Consider the following 22,731-nt stretch of genomic DNA (forward strand, 5'->3'; position numbering starts at 1 on the left):
AAGTCGCGATGCTCTGGTCCATTCATCCTGGACTGCCTCTCACCTCCAGGGCCACGTAGCTCAATCCGTGACAGTGAGGGATGAAGCTCCCTTTGCGGGTGATGGTGACGTGTAGGACCGTCCCCACAGGGTCCTGTGTCCTCGGCTGTTTGAGAAGGAGAGTGAACCATAGGAGGAGGAAGGGTCAAGGCCACCAAAGGCGAGTGCTCAGACAGCCCAGCGCTGACAATGAAGCACCAACTGATGATGAAAGCTCACAGTCCCCCTGAGCCTTCCCGGAAAAGATCAATATAATAAATCCTACTGCATTTAAATATTTAATCGCTCCCAATCTCTGCGCGGGGAAGAGGAAACTTGTTTCTGCCAAACACAGCGCAGGGGAGCCCGATTTGGGGGAACTATTGAGTGAGTTTGCCAGGTCTCAGCCATACAGGGAGTCATCAAAACCCAGTCCAAACTGTTAACACATTGGGATGGAGACAGGCCCACTGAGGGGCTTAGGAAGCAGCTTCTCTCTGCAGCTGAGGACCTGCCTGCACTGATTAAGGCACAGCAGTCCCTGAGTAACGAATGCTCTGATGTAAAGCCCAGTCCCACATCTCCTTCCCCAGGATGCTGAGGGTGAAAGCACTTCCCAGCCTGCAATCCCGTCACTTTTCCTCCGCGTTTTCCCACTGGAGAGAGATGAAAAAAGCCCCGCACAAGGCCTGCCTTGTTCTCACCTTGCAGGAAGCTCACAAGCCTCTTTGTGCACCTTCCCCAGCTAGCCAAATTCGGTTTTCCCACCGGGATTACACCGTTACACAAGGCTCTCTTTGCCTGCCACCCCCAGCTACAGCTGGTGAGCCTCCAAGGAATAAGCAGGAATAAGCAGGAGGATGGAGGGGCAGGCGCTGTACCTACCAGCACCAGCCTGCAGCGGTGGGGCTGGAAGGGCTGGAGGTGCCGCACCGGCAGCTGGAATGTCCCCAGTGCCTCCTTGGTGGCTTTGTCTGCCACAGTGAGAGTCAGGGCTGGAAGGGAGAGGGTCGGCTGTCAGGAGGAGTGGGGCTGGCCATGGGATTTGGGGAAGGGGAGAGTGGGTGAACTAATGGGGAGAGGTTTGGGAAAGGTCTGGGTGATGAAGAGACAGATGATGGGGGGATTGACTCTTTCTCAGCAGCCCCTTCCCCTCACAGGTCATGGTGGGGTGAACAGGGACAGGATTTACACCCATCCTGAGTTTCTATACACACACACATGGATGCCCAGGAGCCATTGAGGGCATTCCCTATGCATTCCCAGGAAAGCAAAGCCTTTGAGCAACTGGCACCAGTGCAGCTCAGATTCCCATCTAGGAAGCCAGGATTTCGCACTGATCCATCTAATCCACCTCCCCATCTCCAGCCCACCCCGAGGGTACAATCCCTGCCCCGGGTCAGCCCATGGTGGACCCCTGTCCTCTCCGGGGTGCCTGGTACCCATCTGTTCCTCAGCACAGCAGCATCAGCCCATGGGTGCTGGCACCCCCAGCTCTTCCCTGAGTTTAAAGCAAAGCTGCAATTTAGTTGACAAGCACCAGGAGCCTTTTATGACAAAAAAAGGAGCTGATGGAAGGGAAAACCGCCCTCTCTTTATGCTGCCATCAAGACTTGGGCTTCCCTTCCCCCAGCTTAATGACAGTGCTGAGGCACCCGCCTTAACTCCTGCTTGGCCAACCTGGCGATGCCACAGGTTGTGTGTGTCCCCGAAATGAAGATGATGGACCAGATAAAAGCATGGACCACACTTTCCCGAGCTCCTGCTTTCCAGCAAGTGCTTGCTTTACATGGAGATTTCCCTTTTCTCCGAGTTCCTTGTGGAAAGAGCACCAGGGAGCATGTTCAGGGGTCGAGCGAGAGACAAGTGGCTTTTCTGCTACTCATCACCTATGATGGATCATGCTTGGCAGCTCCACCAATGGAAACTATTTATGGGCAAAAAAAGGATGGAAACTGTATTTCTGAGCAAGAAAAGCTGTGAGCTGCACCTGGAAATGACACCTCCAGTCTCAACATCTGGGGGATGAACATCTCTGAACACCTAGAGGATGCCGGGAGGCAGATGAGAGGGGATGTGGAGGTCCCAGCATCTGTCCCAGTACTGCACGGGGCAGGTCCGAAGTACATCAAAACCTCCTCAATTTCATATAGGTCAGGGCCTAATGGGATTAGGCATGATGTGAAGATTGGCTCCCACAGCTGGTTTTGTAAGGGTGTGATTAGAATCAAATCCCAGCCCCTAATGCCATGAGTTTTATTACAACTACAGACTTAGCAGCCCAGCGCAGGGAGTAACAGCACCATGACATGGGTCCAACCCGTACAAGGGGTGAGGGTGGCAGTGGGGTAAGATGTAGGGTGCTCTCACCTCATGCTTATTCCCATGGGATGCTTTGGAGCTTGACACTGTCACTTGCCCCATCCTGCAGCTGGAGGCACGTCCCTCCTGGTCCTACCCTGAAGCCACCACAGCCATGCACGGCTCAGGGCATGGCTGGTCCCCAACACAGCCATGCTCTGCCTGCGTGCATGGGCTCCCCAATATCCCCAAATTAACCCTTTGAGGAGATGAGCCCCATCTCACCCCTGCTCCCACGGTCCCCGATGCTCTCACCTGTCCAGCCTACATCTTCAGCATCCATTTCCACCGTCACCTCCTCCTCCCAGGCGGGTGCATGGGTGGGCACTGAGGATGCACGGGTGGCCTCTGGCTTCTGCTCATCCCCTCTGCTGGTCTCACTGGGAGGAAAAGGGAGGTGAAACAGGCCGGTTGCTGGGTGTGGAAGGGGAATGTGTGAGCAGGGAGCTGGGAGAGGGATGAGCACTGTCCCAGCTCAGCACAGCTAACCCTTGGATAAAAGAGGTTTTCAGCCCCTTTTATCCAAAAGGCTATTTCAGACCCCAGAGGCTAATTATGTGCTATATTGATGAAGGGACAGGGAGGAGGATGCTGGGAAAGGAGAAGATTGAATGCTAACAACTGCCATCATTAAAGTCAGCACATAACGAGGCTGAGCATTAATTACAGCAGCCATGGGCCCTGGGTAATTCATCTGTGCTGGTGGAGGCCTGGTTTGGGGTTGTTCCTCCCACTTGTATCAACTGATCAACAATTCCTCATGACTTTGGCTAATGATAATAATGCCCTCTCTCATTGGCAGATCTTTTAGGGGGTCTCCTCTGCCCGGTGAGCCTCTTGGTGTTATCCTGGGAATCCCAAGACCACGGCAGAGTGGTCCATGGTGACCTCAAGTCCTCTCCATCCCTGACCATGGGGAGAAGGGAGAGGGTGATGTGGTGTCAGGTCAGCATGACACAGATGCCCCAGCCCTGTCATTGGGTTGCTCTGGATATGAAGATGATAAAGTGTCCAGTGCTGGCTCCTCCAGGAAAGCTCTTGCTGGAGCAGAGCCAACATGGCTCTTAGGGATAAGTTGCCAGAGCACTGGTGGCTGAGAGCAGATGGTGGCACTTTGCCACTGCTGGGAGCTGGAGACACCAGCTCTGGGGAAAGGAGATGATAAAGGCTCTTCCAGCTGTAGCGTGAGCTCCAGGTAGTCGTGGGACCAAGCAAGTTCATCCCAGATGGATGGGAGGATGCTCTATGCTTGCAAGACCTCCATCCCCTCTCATTGCTGAATGGACCCTCAGCCGTGCTGCATTGACATCCTCTCCCATCTCCCACGTGTTCCCTTCCCCATGGAGAAGCCCACCTGCATCCCGGAGGGATGGAGCCGAGCTGGCCTGCTCTGGCAGGTGGGAATTAGCATTGGGCTGGCACCAGTTGTGGAGGGGCTGAAAGGAAACGGGCTCTCTAGTAATGAGCTCTGTGGGGGATTTGCTCTACCAGCAACGTGCTTGGAGTCCGAATGAAGCCAGACCTGGGCTGGGGGGTGGGAGGAGGAGGAGGGTGAGAACAGGCTGCTCTGGGCCCCCTTCATTATAGACTTGCCTAAGGATGAGAGAGCATTCAAAAAGAGCTGTGAAGTGGGGAGGGGGGGTGGGAAAAACCTCCACGACACATGGGGATGTGCTTCAGAATCAAATGAATAGGCTGGGGGCAGCAGGAATGGCAGAGAGGGGAGATGGTTTGATGTCTCCTCCTCACCCCACACCTGGAGGGGCAGGAGATGGGGTCTCCAGCAAGCAGGCACCGCAGATCACACGCCTTGGGGCAGGATGTGGCAGGGATGGGCCACGAGATGCTCCTCTGATGCTCATCATCCCTCTGTGCCTGTGCTGGGGCAGGCGTTTCACACTGCCATGCATGTGGGGATGCACCAGCCACCCACTGCCGCGATGAGAGATAAAGATATAGACGGCCGCCCCCGGGGAGTTATTATACATCAATGTCTCAGCTGCAGCAGTGGGGACAGTGCCACGCAGCACAGCGCTGCGTGCGACAGCCGGGGCACAGCAAAGGGCCAGACCCAGCCTAAATATTTATCTATCTGGCATCAGAAGGTATCATCTCTACAGGGTGAGTTATTTCTTGGGGCTGACATCCCTGCAGTGGCAACATGGTGGTGCAGGCACGAAAACCCCTGTATAGCATGGCCATGGCTTGCAAGACCAATATCCAGAGCGTTGCTTATGTGATGGTGCAGGATGTGGCCCTGGAGAAGGCAGCGCTGCCCCCACCACTGTGCTTGGGGCAGAGGTGTAAGAGCAATTGCCAAGCAGACTCAGAATGAGGAAGGGAGAATTGTCATTTCCTCTCTCCTATGAGAAACCCCATTTTCACATTGCTGCTGACCCTCTAACCCTGGGTCCATCTTCATCCCACCGTGACCTAAGCCAGGCACTGGGGCAAGGAGGGGACCACCGAACACCCCGCTTAGTCCCGCTTCCCACCCGCCTTGCTCCAGGGTTATCAGCTGAGCCCCAGTTTATTTCCAGGTACATGGCAGAGCAAGAAGACTTTGCTTGCAGGAACGCCCGAACCCCATCAAAGGTGGAGCATCCCATCCACGCCACAACCAGGACCACTGCCTGCACAGCAAACCCATTGACATTGGAGCCCCCATTCTCCTGGCTGGGAGCAGATGGCGCATTCAGCAGCGACCTTGAGTTTCTTGGTGCTGAAGAGCAGAATGGAAGAAGCGAGGAGGTGCTTTTGTGGTACTCAATGTGGAGGAGAAGCTGGGCAGAGCCAGTCTCTTTGTGCTGTTATTTGCAAACACGTTAATTGCAAAGCAAGCCAAGGTCATCCCTGCATCACACCGGTCCAGGAGCAATTTGTGAGTGAAAGGAAGATGCGGAGCAAGCCGACAGGTGCCCCTGAAAGCAGGGAGGGGGGATTTGCTCAGCGCTCAGAGGATGAGGAGCAGAGTCAGGCCGCTGCCTCATCCCCAGAGCATCCCTGGAGGAGGAACCCCATCCTCTCCGGGGCAGGGATGAGCCAAAGCCTATCTGGATGCCTACACAGGCTCTCCTGCTCCTCGAGGTCTTTCAAATTCACTCTGCTGAGCCTTTCCCTCCCCGATCCTCTGCAATGAGAGCTGGAAGTGATGTGCATGACTATGGAGCAGGGATAGTGGATGGACACAACTATGGATGTGGGATGCCAAGTCCAGACATGAGTGACTGGGCACAGCCACAAAGGGCTGGTGGGAATGGGATTGCTCAGTTCCTCCCATCCCACTCCTGATTTTGGGGATTGATGCTCTCGTGATGCTTGGTTTGAGCTCAGGCTGGCTCCACTGGTGGTATCCAGCCACTTTGGGGGGGATCAGCTGCCATCAGGTCCCCATCCACCAACTGCTTCCCCTTTCCGTCTATAAACCCCACCTTTTAACTGCAATGCTACTCTCTTTCAGAAGCAAGTGCCCTGAAAAATAATAACTGATTCCCTTCTGCCTTGGCTCCCTCACTATGGTTACTAAAAGGCCCCTCATGTGTCCTGCATCCCTAATACCACCCTCCCCTCCATCACTCCCCCGTTACCATGGCAATGCAGTGATGGAGCAGCACCAGAATGTAAAGAGAGATGCAACAATCACACGCCACCCTCGTGCTATCATTTAGGATATTGATGTTTAAATCTCCTGAGATCATCTGGGTATAATTGGTTTATGGAAATAGAGACAACTCCTGCGGTGGAGTTACTTAGGCTGAGAGCAGGTCCTTGTTATGGGAGGGTGGGAAAGAGGGGAAGGGGTGATGGAGGGGCAGCAGTGGGGGCTGCCAGCCCCACACCATCCAGCTCCCATCGGGCTGCGGGTGCCAGCCAGCCCTGGCTGCCAAAATTGCAATGGAGAGATGCATCCCTCCTGCCCAGGAGACTCCGGGATGCAGCTGGCACCAGGCATCATGGGGCTGCACACTGTGCCACACCGAGAGGCCTCAGGACCCCCTTCACTGCAGAGCTGAGGGTCTCTGCATTGGAAAGTGCCCAGAAAGCAACAGTTTGCTCCACACACTTGCAGAAAAGATGTTTCCAGGCTGATTGTCCCCAGTGGATGAGCCCCAGGCCTGTTCGCTGGTACTTGGGTACCAGCTTGCCCAGCACTGCCCAGAAAATCGCAGCTCCACAGTGAGGTGATGCTCCGAAGCCACTGACAGCCACTTTCTCCCCCCTTTTCCAGGGAAGCAATGCCAAAGATTTTCTGCCTCCTAGAAAGGCTCTTTGGGAACGTGGGCTCACCCTGCAGCAGTGCTGAGCAGAGCGGCCTCCCTCTTAACACAGACCAAAGCCTGACCGGCTAATTGAGTCCCCTGGCACATGCATAATGCACGAGGAGCCAAGTTCTCCTTACCCAAGCATTCTGTTTTATTTATTAAAACACTCTTTTATTTATTGTGATATCATCCTGAAATCCAGGCAGCATTGCCCTGTGGATTCTTTGACATCATTTTGTACTTTCAATATTAGGAATGCTTTCTTCTTGATGCCCATGCAAGCCAAGGTGGCCCATTCCCTGCCTTTTCCCATCCCGGCTCCTCTCCTCACACTGAGCATCCTATGGAGGTGGTGCTTGTGCATGTGCCAGTAAAGAGGTTCCCCCCTCCTTTAGGCTTGTACAGGTTAATAACAGCTCCTTAACCCTTTCTCTGTGTCCCCACTGTCCCCCTTCGCGGGTGCTGGGTACTCACACAACGACATATGGCCATGGCACCTGGCCCTCCCGTGTGGCCGGCAGGTTGCTGGCACCATGGAAGATGATGGTGATGGATTCCTTCCCCACACGGGCCACATGGCCCCCCCTGGCCACCGGTACATGGCTGTGGTCCTCTGTCCCAGCAGGGGATGTGGATACCTGCTGGAGCAAGTGGGAGAGACATCGAGGTGGGGAGTGCAGGCATGTCCCTGACATCCAACCTCATCCCCATGATCCCAGCTCAATGCTGGGAGCCCAGATGGGGGACATGACATCCCCAGCACATCTCCATGACCCAAACGTGTCTCCTGTTCAATGCTGAAAGCCTGGATGGAGGAGAACAAGCTGAAGAGGTGGTGTCCCCAGTACATCCCCGTCACAGCTGCCTCTTCCCTGTCCCCAGTGCCTAGCTGTGGCTCTGCACTGTGGATGTCACCATGCCATTGCAGGGCCACAATGTGCCAGGCTCCCCGGCAGGACACCAGCAGCGTGCTGCCCCATCCCTGGCAGTGTTCGAGGCCAGGTTGGACACAGGGGCTTGGAGCAACCTGCTCTAGTGGAAGGTGTCCCTGCCCGTGGCAGGGGGTTGGAACTGGATGAGATTTAAGGTCCCTTCAACACAAACCATTCTGGGGTTCTATGATTCTATGACCTAAGCCACCTTCATTTCCCCTCCCAGCCCTCTGACTTGTGAACAACTCGCCCCGCTCCCCCTTCTCCAGCCCAGACATCTCTGCAATTCATAGGGATCCTGCAGGAACTGGGATCTCAGCCCAGTCCAGGGAGGGAAAAAGGGGCGAGTGTGGCAGCTCCCCCTCCCCAGCTCATTAATTCCCACCAGCTGATGTGATAAGGAGCAGCAGAGCCGCAAGCTGCCGCTCCTCACACATGGGGGGACTGTCCCTGCACCCATCACACCCCTTCCAAGTGAGAGACAGCATCGTCCCCACCGGCTGCATCCTCGCCTTGGCCAGCATGCAGCATGAATGCATCTAACACTGCACAGTGCTGTGGCTACAAGGGGTTAAAAGCCACCCTGCACCACTTCAGAGCCTGCAGAGCAAATCCTGTGTGCATCCCGCTGGCCTCCTGGGGTTGAGCAAGGAGCTCCAGCCCATCAACATCCCCGCGGGCTTCTCAAAGCCGCTGCCTGCAAATCCCCTCCGACACGTGGCTTTGCCTCCGAACTCCATAATGAGGGGCTGGTTTGTCCTAAGCCCTCTCCCTTGTCTCTCCTGAGGCTGATGGTGATGGGCTTGGCAGTGTGGAGGTGACCTGCCACCATGGGGGATGTAAGCCCAAATGTGAGGATTGCGTGCAGGATGGAAACCTGAGTGCTCTGACCACCAACAGCTTGGAAAACACATTGAAAACAGCTTTTCCCTTCCCCCCCTGCCCTTATTTCTTTGCTGTCAGCTCAGAAGCCAGCTGGAGCTCAGGGTGGGTGCTGGGGACGGGCTCTGCATCCGTGACAGCCAGAAAGAGGGACCAAAAGAGCAGACACACAAAGTGAGGGAGGATCCCCCGACCTGCTCAGTGGATGGATCTCACTCCCACCCTGGCTCCAGCTCCATGGCAATTATCCCCCCACCCAGCAACACTGATGGAGGGGGGAAATTACAGGCTTTCTTAACCTGACGTGGAATGATGGCTGTCAGGTCAACCCCCACGAGCACAGGCTCGCCCTGCGGCAGCCAGAGCAGCTCCACACTCTGCCCCAGCACCCCAGCTCCCACTGCACCCCCAAAAGCACAGTGCAGCCTGTCCCTGTGCCTTCCCAAGGCTTTGCCAGAGAGGGAGGGAAAAGGGGGGGCGTGATTTTGCCCCGTCCTGGCATTGGCAAAGAGGGAAAACTGCAGGATGGAGCTGGGGGAAGGAGGATGAAAGCACAGACTTGGGTGTAAGCCCCTTCCAAGAGGCAGGATGCTGGATATACAGGCAGGAAGCATGCACAGGAGTGCAGGCACGGATGCTCTCCCTGGAGACCCATCTCTCCTTCCACAAAAGCATCTGTTCAGGCTCCAGCTCTGGAGTTTTAGGGAGTATTTGCACCCTAATTACTTCCTAAAAACCCAATCCAGAGGAATTCCAGCTGGCTGAGCCAGGAAACAACCCTGCTTTGAGTTGCATGGACACACCTGAGCTCGCTGGTGGAACTCAGGACCTAAGCTGTGATGCTGGATCAGTGTCCCACACCCTTATTTACAGCTCCAGCTCACTATTTCGGGTCAATTTTCCCTATTTTTTTTTTCACATTCCAGATAACAGACACAGGTTTCTTAGCTCACACCTTCATACCCTCCATTTATATTCACATCTCCCTGAAAAAACAAGGTTTTACCACTACAATGGTTACAGCATGACAATTAGTGAGAGGTTTTGATGGAAAATGCATGAGGGTAAAGCTAAGTAAAGCTCAGCAGGAGAACAAAACGATTTAAATATAGCAGGCACGAACAATGCCAGGCTTTGTAGGCAACTGGTACCCGAAACCTTCAGCAAGGCTGTGATTAACCACTAAAATAAACCCCAGTCACTACTCAAAGCCAGAAGGAAGCTCAGTATTCCTTCCAGAAAGGAGGGTCCAGGTAGAGCCTACTCTTGTTTTGCAGCTCTTTTACTCAGCTGGAAGAACAACTTCCCCATTGCTGTGAAGCCAAGTGCTCTTAGCCAGGAGTTTGCAACCTGTAGCTTGGGGAGGTGGAGGAAAAACACAGTTCCCTTATTCCTGAGGGTCTCAGCTGGGCTCTAACCACAGGTTTAAAGTCCCTTGGAGCATCCCCTGACTCCTACAGAGCATTTCACACTGATCATACACAGCACCTTAACCCCAAGCCACCCTTAAAGCATCCTCGATGCTGATTACTCATTATTCAGCCTGCAATGTTGTGGGGAGGTTGATTAACGGGGCTGCCGGAGCTGCCATCATCCTAATTTGTTTTCCTATCAACTCTTTATCATCAGGAAAGAAGCATCGGGGCCCAGACAGCTTCTCTACAGCAGCGCTCAGCCAAGATTAAATTGCTTCTGGCTGCGAGTTGACAAGACATAAATAGCCTCAAGAGCCCAGTGTTTAGTTCGGGGATGACAGCCTGGGCTGGGAGCCAGCAGGGACCTCCAGGCATGGTCCTGCAGGAGTCCTCCATCCCAGCTTCACCCCTGCCCACAGCAGGAGGTCGGTGCCGGCAGGATTCTTCTGGAGATTTGATTTCTCAGGTGCATTGAGCAGCACAAGACTAGAGGTGAACACATGGGGCTGTACTACAGGGCTCCCTGGGATGATGCGCCACTGCTATGCGGGAGAAGACACCGGTCCCTGCCCTGCCATAGAAGGGTTAGCACCCTCCTGGTACTTCACAGGGAGCCCCACAAGCCTCCCAGCCTCTGCTAAAGTCGGGAGTGATGCTGCTGCTGCAGGAGGAGGGATCTGCTCCTCTATGGTGGGAGCATTCACAGCCCCGAGCTCCTCCCTGCCCCTGGCAATTTATGAGCTGCTGTTGGGAATGTGTCAGCTTTATCCTCCTCCTGAGACTCCATAAAATAATAGTAGGCTCCATAAGCAAAGATGGACTGAGGCTGGTGTGAGTTTTCCTATGTGATGTCTCCCCAGGCTCCTTTTAAGCCTCCTTACGGCAGCTAAACACCGGCAAGCTGCTTCCCCTTCCCTGGCAGCCAAGAGGATGGGAAATAAAGTGCCACTTGGCTTTAAACAAGCAGCAGGATGAGGCCATAGGTTACACCTCCAGCACCATGGGACATCTGAACACAAGGTAGGGCTGGAGTGTGGCCAGGACGTCCCCGAGCCAGGCCAGCCTGAGGATGCTGCATCCTCAGGTGTCGCTTGGTATATCCTAGTAGATCCACCCACCTCTCAGGGCTGAACCTCAGGGCTCTGAGATATAAGAGCGCACCAAGGATGCCACAAAGCATCTCCTGATAACAGAGACGAGCGGCCCATCATAGCTTCATCACAATAGCAAGCAAGCACGCACCTCCAGGAGCAGAGAACTGGGACAGAGAGAGGGATTTTACACATCATCAGGCAGCAAAATGGGGTGAAATGTGGGTTTACAGCAAGGACTCAGTGGCTGATGGGTGAGCAGATGCAGATGCTTTGCCCAGACTCACCTTCTCCCAACATGCTGTGTGAGGGACAGTCGAGTACCCGGAATTCATGACTTCTAGGGGTGGGAGATGCATTGCTCCATGCCCTGCTGTCCCCATGTTCTGTGTCAGTCCCCACAAGCCCAGGGTGTCAGGGTACAACGTGACATCCCACATCCGTATGGGTTTGCACCCCCCTCAAACATCATGGCTCCTCAGCTGTCTGCCCCGCTCTCCAAAGCAACCGGAGCCTCGGCGCTAATCAGATTTGAGGCTGTGAAATCTCATTTGAGGCTCTATTAATGCAGAGCTGGCATGACACAGGCCCCGGCCTGTCTCCAATGAGGAAAACAAGGAAAGCAATCTAGCTGGGAAAAACACATCTACCGGAACAAGCTCGGGGGAGCCAGCCCAACACAATTACAGTTAAAAGGAAGATTAAAACAGTATCAGCACTCTTCTTCCTCCGACCCCTGCTCCCACCCCGGGGACAGGAGAACTGAGCTGCGCTGATGGGCATCCCCAGCACCGTGGTCCCTCAAAGCAGGGATGTGGTTGCAGTAGGATGCCAGCCCTTCAAAGCAAGGGGCTTTTGCACAATGCAGCAGTGCAAGGGTCATGGGCTCATCCGTGGGTTTTTATCCTGGTAGATCCAGCCATGGATGCTTTGCTCCCTCTGAGGTTTTGCTCCCCAATGCCTTGCAGCTGCAGGGTGTGGGATGAGAGGAGAACACAGTCCCCTAGAAGCCCTTGCCCTTGAAAAATAGCCTCTAGGATGACACAGAGGTGAGTACAAAAGGAACAGCCGTCAGCCTCCCAAATGAAAGGAGCTGGCGCGCACATGGTTTCTAGGAGCTAGCAAGCGTATTCTCCCCCCTGCAAAGGCTCTAGACTCCAACACAAAACACAGCCCTAAGATAAACAGCCATATGGTTGAAGAACTTCAGCCCCTCAACGGCCCGAGGCAGCCCGAGCTTGTGTTTTCAAGCAAACCCAATTGTATTACAAGGGGTATTTCCCAACACCTTCCTGCAGCAGGTTCAAATTATCCTCCAAAGAAAAACCTGAGTGCTTAAACTCCTTTTGTAGATCCCCAGCAAAACAAAAGCGAGAGGAAGAAAAGCAATGCAGGAAAGCAAACACTGTTTTATTCATCGTTTCATCCTGCCAGCCTCAGCCCGCTCCAGTAACCCCATTGCTGCAGGCAGACACCGCTGCTCTGCTCCCATTTCCCAGCCAGCTGCAGGGATGGAGGGATTTTTCCCTTGGATTCAGGCTGAGCTTGATATATTCTTATTATTCTTATTTTTAAGCAAGTTGTTTCCTCGAGGGGACCCTGCGGGAGCTCATTAGAGATCACAGGGTGGTTTTAGAGCACTGGGAGGAAGGATGCTTTCCCCCGTGGGCACACAGGGATGCCGACTTCAAGCCCATTTCCCTGGGGAGCATCATTGCCGCTGGCCGGGAATCCCCTTGGGATAAAAATTGCCAAATTCATTTTCCTTCCATTTATGCAGAAAACTCCCAATTCACCTGTCAAATAATTAAATGGGCCAGCAGCCCAGCACCACCTCGTCTGCTCCATTAGGAGAGTTCTACTCTTTCTATATTTATCAGCAGCATCAGTGCAATTTCCTCCCCCCTACCTCTTAAAACGGAGCAATTTTCTCTTTTTAACCCCATTTGCTTTTCTCGTCAAGGCAGTTATTTGACACTTAAAGGGACATGATGACTGAAATTGCAGGAATTAGTGCTAGCAACTGCTCCGCCTGCCTGCGTTTCCTTTGAGCACCCAAAGAGTTAGGGATAAGCAAATGGAGCAGCAGCTTGAAAAACCTCTTGAGGATCTAGCTTCTCCATTTTAGCTAAGAAAACGTGAATTGCCACCCTGCACTGGTCCATTTCCATGCCAGATCTCCACCGGGGCAGGGAGAAGCACGCAGAGAACAGGACTTTTGGACCAAGCAGCCTCAGCTACTCAGTGTTATTTAGGGAATGTAATTTCCTTTCAATACATCAGTAAAAACATTCATTTTCACCCCCCCAAAAATCATCTTTCAGCAAATCAAAGCTCTGCAAGCAGCACCTCAAGGCCATTTGCTTCAGATTGCTTTTACCCTGGTTCCTCCAGCACAGGAATGATGCAGGGATGCGGAGGAAGGCAAAGTCCCCGATGAACCCGTCAAGGCACGCTCCTCCCCAGGCTGACAGCTTTTCAAAGCCCTACAAATTGCTCACCAGAGCAGCGTTATTCATCTCTGCCGCATGCTGGGGCGAGCCCCGTCAGCAAAGTTTGTTTTTCAGCCTCATTGGGCTTTCAGTGAGTGGAGGCAGGTCCAGCCCCTCACCCTGTTGTCAGGGCTGGACCTCTGCCACCCTCCCTGTGATGGACGCTGTCACCAGGATGAGTGATGGATGAGGTGGCCAGGAGACATGTGCCATCCATCACCCGCTAACAGAGATCTCTGCCCCAGCTCTGCTCCCTGGTTATGGGAGGACAGAAGCTTTTATCCACCATCATCACTCAGTGAGATGGGGCACATCGTGAGGGCAGCTGCATCCAGCACAAGTATCTTTGCCCTGCCTTGCAGCCCTGCTCTCCCCACCACTGCAGAGAGTATCATGGAATGGTTTGGGTTGGAAAGGACCTTAAAATCACCCAGTTCCAGCCCCCTGCCACAGGCAGGGACACCTTTCACTAGAGCAGGTTGCTCCAAGTCCTGTCCAACCTGGTCTTGAACACTGCCATGGGCACAAACTCAATGTCTCATACCCAAACCAGCCCCTTGGCAGAGCCAGATGGTTGAGCCAGGCTTGCAATGGGGTCTGGGTTGGGTTTGAAGCAGTCAGCAGACACCAGGGCTGCGCTCTGCTCACCACCAAAAGGCAGTGGAGCCAGCAAGTGAATTCAGTTCACAGCCCGTCATCCACACCTGGATGAGGAAGGACCTCCTGAGATCCCCCTTGCAGGCATTAAGGAAGCCCCAGCTTGAACCCACCCCTAAAAGAGGCCAAACAGTCCAGCTGCGGCTCAGACCCCTCCAGATCCCTGTGCCAGAAATGCAGAGTCACTGCTTTACTTTCTGTATCCTGCTTAAAGAAACAAAGCTGATCTTTATTCCTGGGGAAGGTTTTTGCTCATCCCTGTGCTTTATATTACACCAAGTCACTTTGTACCCGCACACGCTTTCCTAGGGAAGCTCTTTAGCTCTTTGGATTCCATGGGGAATCCAAAGGGATGAAACAAAGCAGGGCCAGGAGTGGGTCTGGTCCCATTTTTCAGACCTATTGGAGCTCCACAAGTCACAGTCAGCCTTGCATGGCATGGATGGGGTGGGCTGACCATGGGAAACATCAGCTTCCTAATATCCCGGTGTTCTCCCAGCCTGGGAAACAAGCTGTGTGCAAACCCATTTGTTTGCTGCGATTCCTTGTACCCCAACAGCAACAGATTGCTGTGTTGGGATGGGTGCCTTGCTGCCAGCTGGTCCAGGGAGACTTGAAACAAAGCAGCTTGCGACCAAGTCCAACTGCCAAGATCTCCCAGAGCTGGCTCCTTATCTCCAGCACCACGTAGACCTGCTGGATGTGAAATGGGAGCAGTTCCCAGAGGAAGGGACAGACTTCTGTTGACCTGGGGGCTGATTCCCCTTAACTGAGCCCTGTATTCTGCTGCCAGGTCCCCAAGGGTCCTGGTGAGCCCAGTCCCAACCTCCATCCCTGCCAGGCTGGGAGAGGAAGTATTTTGGGTTGGAAAGGACCTTAAAGCCTGCCCAGTTCCAACCCCTGCCACGGGCAGGGACACCTTCCACTAGAGCAGGTTGCTCCAAGCCCCTGTGTCCAACCTGGCCTTGAACACTGCCAGGGATGGGGCAGCCACAGCTTCTCTGGGCACCCTGTGCCAGCGCCTCAGCACCCTCACAGGGAAGAGCTTCTGCCTAAGAGCTCACCTCAGTCTCCCCTCTGGGAGGCTAAAGCCATTCCCCCTTGTCCTGTTCCTACAGACCAGTATCCCTGGGGCTGACAGCTCCAAGGCTCAACACAGTGACTGAGAGATCATCCACGGCACGCTATCAATCTGCTGGTGCCGTGACCAGGTTCTGGGACAATCAGGGAGTCGTCTGGCTCCGCAACATGCACAAGGCATTTGAAGAGCCAGCAGAGCCTCCTGCTTCATGCCTCAGAATACATTATCCACAGGTTGCGAGGATATGAGAAAAATTGTTATCCCCATGACTTGGCCTTTAGTGAGGAGCTCAGCACACATCCATCACCCCCACCATCCTGCAGATGAGATGCTCAGCACAGAGGCAGCATCAAGGAGCTGTTCTCCCACTGGGATGTGCCCTCATGTCTTTGCCATTTGGGAAAGCAAAACAGATGGATGCAACGCACGGATACTCATCCAAGCAGCTGCCCTGAAGTTGCCTCTGAAGGCGCCCTTCAGCATCACTGACTCCCCAAACTATTGGTTACCTAAGTCCTGCCTGAATTCAGGAAGCTATTTAAGCTCTCAAACTTCAGCTTAGGGCTCATCTTCAGCGTGCACTGCAGGCTCAACACGTGATGTTTTGAGATGCAGGTTTGGAACACCAAGAACCAAATCAGCTCCAGGCTGACAAGCAGCTCCCATACCTTCAGCTCGCTCTGGGCTGCAGCATCCCAGGAGTGTTTTTGGAGATTAAAACTCCCTCCCAGCTCCACCTGGTCCACCCCTTTCCCCATAACCCAGCACAGTCCTCACCCTCCAACCCATTTTCCATCACTCCAGCACCCCCAGGAGGGCCGGGAGCCAACAGCCCCGCTGCTCAGCTTTTAATTTCTAAATAAACCCCATCCTGGCACATACTTGCTGGGTGACATCAGCAGCAGGTGATTTATCACATTCCCTCCGGGGGCCCAGCAGCACAATTGCATTTGCTAATGCCTCCTCCTCGCCTTGATGCCCCTGGCGCAGCTCCGCGTCCCACTCCGCATCCCAGTCGATTGCCATCGATTTCAGCAGCTCCAAAGAGTTGCCGTCTAGACGTTTGCTGAGCAAACTCAATCAGGTCTCGCTAATCAGCCTTTCTGGACAGTAAATCTGCAGCTATTCAGGGCAGGGATAGCACATCCAAGTGCTGGGAAGGGTGAGGAGGTGCTCCAGGGGCTGGAGATGCTCAGCATCCTGCCTGCGGCGCAAGGAGCAGGCAGCTGCACTGGAGAGCAACTCAGCAGGGCTCGAGCACCCCATGTGAAACACATGAACCAAGTGCCCCAGAGGCATCAGCAACACATTTATCTTGTACAAGGGAAGGAGCTGAGGCATGAAGGCATCCTGCACTGCAGCAGCAGGTAGCCCCTGTGCAGGGCACACCACAGGGGAGAGGGATGTCAACCTAAGTTTTACCCTACAGCCACACCAACGTAGTCACCAGGACCAAGAAGCCTATGTCCAGCATTGAGGACATCCTTGTGACAGAAGCCACCACCTGTGGAGACCCTTGTCACTTCACCACAGGACCCCTTAGCTCAGGGCTGAGTAAGGGCCACCAGCCCCATCCCTGAGCCAGCAGCATGTGCTGGTGGCCCAGGGGCTGCAGAAGACCTTGCCATCAAGCCCACCATGCCCACTGGAAAACATGAGGCACTCCCTGGAAGGAGAAGAGAGTCCAGAGGATGCCTGGGGAGAGTTCATACGATCAAGCCTATCTCCGGTGCTATAATCCAGCTTCCTCAAGCAATGTTTTCACAGGTGTATGAGACACTTCTGAGAGCAGCATGGACAATGCTTTCATCAGTGGACCTGTTGTTCTTACAGCGAGATGCAGGAAATGGAGCCCCTGGGGTAAGGGTTGTCTTATTTTCCTTTATTTAGTCAGCTTTTAACATAACTAAGGAGCAAGAAATACAGATTATGTCAGCCCTGCTCTATGGTTTCTGCAGGTTTTAGAAGCTGCAAGATGAAATACTTAAGATACGTCAAGCCCAGATACCAGCAGAAAAGCTTCTAGGTGACACCATCCCCTGCCTGGGGACAGCAGGAATGCCTTTTGGTACTAGAAGCGCAAGGTTTGGTGTCTCATTCCCCCATCCCCACAGCCAGGCTGGGGATGCAATGGCCTGGGAGCAGGAGCAGCACCGGTACCCAAGCTGAGCTGGAGGCAGAATGGAGGTGGCCTTGGCCCCTTGCACCCCAAGCTCTAATGGGAAGCTACTCTGAGTAATAGCACTATATCATATTCAAGATGATGTCTTCTCCACCGGCTGCACTCACCTGCGCTGGCAAAGAGGCCAGATCCGGGCTGGAGCCTGGTGAGGAGAGGTGGAAGCTGCTGCAGCTCAGTGCAGTGGGCACAGCCACCGAGGAAGAGGAGGAGGAAGAGGAAGGATGCTCATCTGCTGAGCCACTCGGGTGCTCCGGGGAGGAGCCAAGCGCAGGGCCAGCCTGCAGCCTCTGCGAGGAAGAGGAAGGACTTGAAGACCCAGCTTTGCGCTTCAGCATCCCTTTTCCCAGTCCTGCCCACAGCATCCTCCCCCATACCCTAGAGACACCCTTCTGCAACCCAGCTCCATCATCTAACATGGGGCTTAGGAATCCACCCTTCAAGGGGAAATCTTTTCCCTACCACCAAAACAGCCGTTACCACCCTAAAACCATTTACTTGAGACTTAGAGACCCTTAGATCCCTAGCGATTGCTCCTCCACAGCCCCCGCTGCCTCAGGAAAAGGGAGAAAAATCCGAAAACCTATTCTTATTAAAAAATGATTTTATTAATGATTCTTTTAGCAGCCCAGCCCTCCCTCCACCATTATAGAGAGCATCCACCCAGATCCCAGCTGCCTCTGATGGGGGCTAGCTGCTCCCATCCCTTAAAAGAGGGGGGCAGAGGAGGGTGAAGTGATACTGGGGAGCTGCATCTTCCTTGGGGAAGGGGGTCTCTGTTGGAGGGGCTGCCCTCCAGCAGCAGGGAAGGTGAGGGTGATTCAGGAGGTTTGGAGGATCTGGTCTTACTGTAGGTGAGGTCTGGGTCAAACTGTAGGCCTGATAGTGTTCATAGGGGATGTTAATGTTGTGTTGGAACAAGCTGAGGTGAACAGAGCCAGGTGAATATCTCATAAAGGCTCTTTTCCTACAACTCTGAGCATGGTTTGACTGCAGGATCCACTTCCCTGGCTTTACTTGTGTGGTTGTTGTCCCACCAAGACCTTGCCTGTACCTTGAGCTTATCCCAGCTTGCTCCTGTCCTGGATGAAGATGCTCCCTAACTCCAGTTGCAGGCAGGGGGTAGGCACCAGGTTTCTACCAAGAGGAATGAGAGAGGGGAAACTGAGGCAGGGGAGTGCTCTTTACCAAAGACACTCCTGGAAGCTATAGAGACTTCTTTTTGTGCTTCCTACTACAGCTGATGCCTATGTAGAGCCATCTAGCTACCCTAGGGCTAAATCCTGTCCAAACCAGCCTTGGTCTGCTCTTGTTTAGCTGGAGCATGGAATCTCCAGCCCCCAGATCCATGCTTCCCTACCTGTGGGGAGCAGGCACGGCCTTCAGTGGGCAGCGAGTGATAAGCAGACTCTGGTGTATGGAGCAAGCGGCTGGATGCAGGGATGTCCAGTGCTGGGGATACTGGTGCTGAGCCTGCTGCTTGCCGGTCCTCCTGGGTGCTGGGGGACAGTGGTGTGGGTACCACCAGTGCAGTGGGTGTGCGGTGCTCGTGCAGGGATGCGGTGAAGGCCAGGCGGCCGCAGTGCATCGCCGGCTGCTCGCTGCCCACCCGCAGCAAAGCCATCACCGCGCTGTAGCGGTACCAGTCCTCGTCCCGCCCGGCAGAGAGCTTCATGTGGGGCTGGTTGGGCCGGGGGTAGATGGCAAAGAAGGCTTCACCCACCTGCCTGCTCCTCCCCGGTCCCTCTGCCCTCCTGGGGACGCGCAGGGCTTCGATGTGGAGCCGCACGTCGTGGTTCTGGTCATTCTTGCAGAAACCTGCCAGGAGCAGCATGGGGTGAGTCTTCCTCAGTCAGCTGGTGGCCCCAGGAGCATCTCCTGGGCTTGTCCATCAGCAGCACTAGATATCCCTGCCCTGTGAGCACAACCAGTGGGGTATCCAGCCTGGATACATCTACATCTTGGGTGGGGAAAGTTTGCGTTGTTGGGGTGTTGGTCCCACTCTGCAAGCTGGATCTGCCCCATCCACCCCACTAAGCTCAGGCAGTTTTGACTGGACACCAGCTCAGGGTTTTGCTGCAGGGGTGGTACAGGGGGTTTGTAAGCCTGAGACAAGCTGTGCTTGCTATAGTAATTGTAAGGCTCAGGGGGGACATTTTCACTCTCTACAACTGCCTGACAGGAGGATGGAGGCAGGAGGGGGCTGGTCTCTGCTCCCAAGGAACAAGGGATGGGACAAGAGGAAACGGCCTCAAGCTGCGCCAGGGGAGGTTTAGATGGAGATGAGGAACAATTCCTTCCCCAGAGGGTGCTCAGGCATTGGAACAGGCTGCCCAGGGCAGGGCTGGAGTCACCGTCCCTGCAAGTGTTCACACACTGTGTAGCCGAGGCCCTCAGTGCCACGGGTTAGTGGTGGCCTTGGCAGTGCTGGGGAACGGTTGGACGTGATGAGCTTAAAGGTCTTTTCCTGGTTGATTTTATGATTTGATGCTGCAGAGCCATGCTCCTGTGTCACCTCCCCAGTCAGCTAACCCCATGGCATCCAGCCTCTTACCTCTGGGCAGGGTGAAGGTGAATTTCCTCCTCTGGAAGCAGTAGAGCTGGTTGAGGTCCCTCTGCTCAATGGTGTCAGTGGTGCTGGTGCTGCCTTGGGTGACCTCCCCGCTGTTGACACAGAGCTGGATGCCAGCGCTGGAGCCTTGCAGCAGCGGGTTCTCCACCGTGAGCCTCAGGGCATAGCAGCCCCGCTGGTTAAACTGGGCACTGAGCACCTTAAACTCGAAGTCCAGAGTCTTCTCCTCAGCCCTCAGCCGGGAGCGCTGCAGGGCCAGGGGGATGTGAGGTTCCCTTGCCTTGCCCAGCATGGGGCTGGAGGTGGGATCTGGAGATGAACCCTCCTTGTTAACAGCAATCTTGCAGGTCTCTGCCCCAGAGCAAGCCCCTGTGGCAGCCTGAGGTGGGTTTCTGAGCCAAGCTGGCTCTGCTGCCACTCTTCCCTTCTTTCCAGCACAGAAAATGCCTGTGGGTGCTCCTGGGTATATGTTGGCTTCACATTTCCGCAGGCAGCTTTCAAAGGCAGCAAGAGAGAGGAAGAGATCCCTGTCCTTGTAAAAGCATCCTTTGGTGCCACAGGGAGATGTCGAGAGCTTTCCTGCCCCTGGGCAATGGCAGGGACAAGGGCTTGGAACTCCAGTTTGTTTGTTGGGAAACCAGGTAACAAGATGCAAAGCGGTGGCTGCCTTCCAGCAAACAACCCGGGATATCCAGGGTGATGCTGAGCAATGCAACACGCATGGGTGTGCATACAGGGTGTGCTGGTAGGTGTATGAATCCTTGCAGAGGGGAATCAAAGGCTCCTTGAGCCCTTTTCCTTTGGAAGTTCACCACAAAAGGTGTTTGCTGGATGTTGCAGAGCCTCTGCGATATGATGGTGTTGAGGATGGTGCAGGTTGGTTTCATGTGGTGTTGACTCCGGTGGGACAATCCTGCTCCTCCTGCACCCATGGGCTGTTTGCTGACCTCTTGCTGATGTGACCGGGCAGCCAAGCCTGCACTGATGATTTGGGGTTTGTCTTTGGGGCAAGTTTGAGTTTGCTGGTGGCAGAGGGTCAGGTAAGCCAAGGGACAGGAATGGGGTAAGCCTACGGAGCAGTGCTTGGCTGTTAGATCAGCTCCCCAAAGGGATTAGGGGCATTCACCCACCTAATCCTAATACCCGCTCCCTTTGCAGACAAGCTCAAAGCAGAAACTGCCCACTGGCTTGAAGTGTCTACACAACAAGCAGATGAAACAGCTCTTTACATGCACAGCTGAGATGTGCCGTGCCCTGCTGGGCTTTGGGCACCAAGGGATTGACCCAGTGCTGGGATCTTACTGCTGCAGTGAGGGCTGGGGAGGGCTGGAGGGAAACTGAGGCTGGTGGGGTGCCTGCATGTGTGTCTGAAGCCTTCCAGGGGTGATGCCCTGCATCAAAGCTGGCTGCAAAGAGGTTTTGCTTTCCTCCAGCTCAGCAGGACATGGGCTGCTCTTTCCCACACATGGGTGCATGTTTCTGGCTGGTACAACTGGAGCTGAGCTCCTTCACCTGATAAACCAGCTGAGCATGTGGACCTTAGTCCCACCATGGATATCTAGGGATTGACACCAAGGGGCCGATGGTCTGGGGTGGGCAGGAGCTGGAACAGCACAGTCTGATCCTCACCAGGAGCCCCTGGCCCTGTCAGATCTCATTCCTCCATCGTCGCTGGGAATAGCGCATTCCCACAGCTTTTGGGATGCTCCCAGTGAAACACGAGCTGCAGCCGGGATAGCAGATGGCCTTTCTCTAAGACAGCTCTGTATAAAACCCACATTCCAGTTTCTTCACGCTGGTGCAAGCTTGAAACAACAACGTTATCCTTGGGGAGAGGGCTGGGGCATAAACGAGCATCTGAGACCATGGGGCATAAGGCTTTGGCTATGGGAGCAGCCCAGGGACCCTTGAGGCATCCAGCCAAGACCTGTCCCAAAATCACCGCCTCCAAGAATCCCTTTGGTAGGGTGCATGAGGCTAGATGGACCCAGTAAAAATAAATCCTGGTCTCCCGCACCTCCCTGATGCTTCCAGGGAGGCTGGTTGTACCTTCTGGAGCTTCCTCAGTTTCTCTTTGGGAAGGAAAAATACAGGCTGTGGTAGCAAACACAACCTTGGCTGATGCATTTGCTGTGGTGAAGATGCTGCGGAGGTCAGGATGAGGACAGGAGGGAAATGGGTCACAATTCGGGGGGGTTGGGGCACTGAGTTGGGTTTAAAGCAGGAGGAAATGGTGCTCTGTGTGGTGCTGAGCATGAGCTGGTGCAATGGAGAAGGGGGGTCATTCCCCTGTCAGTCAAGCCTGTCGGGAAGCGTGCTCATGTCTCCAGGGTGCTTGGATGTGCTGATGGCTGGATTGCTTCCTTGCAAGAGCTGCGAGCATAAATGCTTTTAGCACTGTCAGAGGACTTGGTGGTTCCTTCCCCTGATGGCTGGAGACCGCTCAGTGCTCCCAAAGCAGAGCTGTGTTGGATCAAGGTGATTTCTCCCCACTGAGAGCCCAGGGTTAGATTGAATTGAGTGTGTGATGCTGCTCTGAGCCATTTCACCTACAAAATCCTGGCCATCTGGGCTGCTAGTTTCATTTGGAGATGTCACTGCTGTGCAGAATGCCATTTGATGGGACTTGCTCTATCCCTCTCTTTGCACCCCAAACCGTGGTGGGAACCCTGTGCCGCTTCCATGGGGCACAGTGGCAGGAATTGCTGTGATCATATTGGTGCCTGTGTGAAGGATCTTCAGCTCCCAAATGCTTCTGAAGGTTTCCTCTGCCTCAATTAAAACCCTGC

At 54.3% G+C, this 22,731-nt stretch overlaps 1 protein-coding gene across 1 annotated transcript in view; it reads right to left on the reverse strand.

The window, feature by feature from the left end:
* CCDC33 (coiled-coil domain containing 33) overlaps positions 1-20,234 on the reverse strand; it is a 42,727-nt gene extending 22,493 nt beyond the window's left edge. The window contains exons 1-7 of the mRNA XM_030498079.2: positions 19,925-20,234; positions 18,731-19,188; positions 17,481-17,660; positions 7,116-7,279; positions 2,635-2,759; positions 904-1,013; positions 44-145 (exon numbers count right to left, since the gene is read on the reverse strand). Of these exons, the coding sequence (XP_030353939.1) occupies positions 44-145; positions 904-1,013; positions 2,635-2,759; positions 7,116-7,279; positions 17,481-17,660; positions 18,731-19,188; positions 19,925-20,234 (1,449 nt within the window). The remainder of the gene's footprint in view (positions 1-43; positions 146-903; positions 1,014-2,634; positions 2,760-7,115; positions 7,280-17,480; positions 17,661-18,730; positions 19,189-19,924) is intronic.
* Positions 20,235-22,731: the final 2,497 nt, after the last annotated feature.

This window comes from Strigops habroptila, chromosome 9, assembly GCF_004027225.2.
Source record: "Strigops habroptila isolate Jane chromosome 9, bStrHab1.2.pri, whole genome shotgun sequence".
Classification (NCBI taxonomy): domain Eukaryota; kingdom Metazoa; phylum Chordata; class Aves; order Psittaciformes; family Psittacidae; genus Strigops; species Strigops habroptila.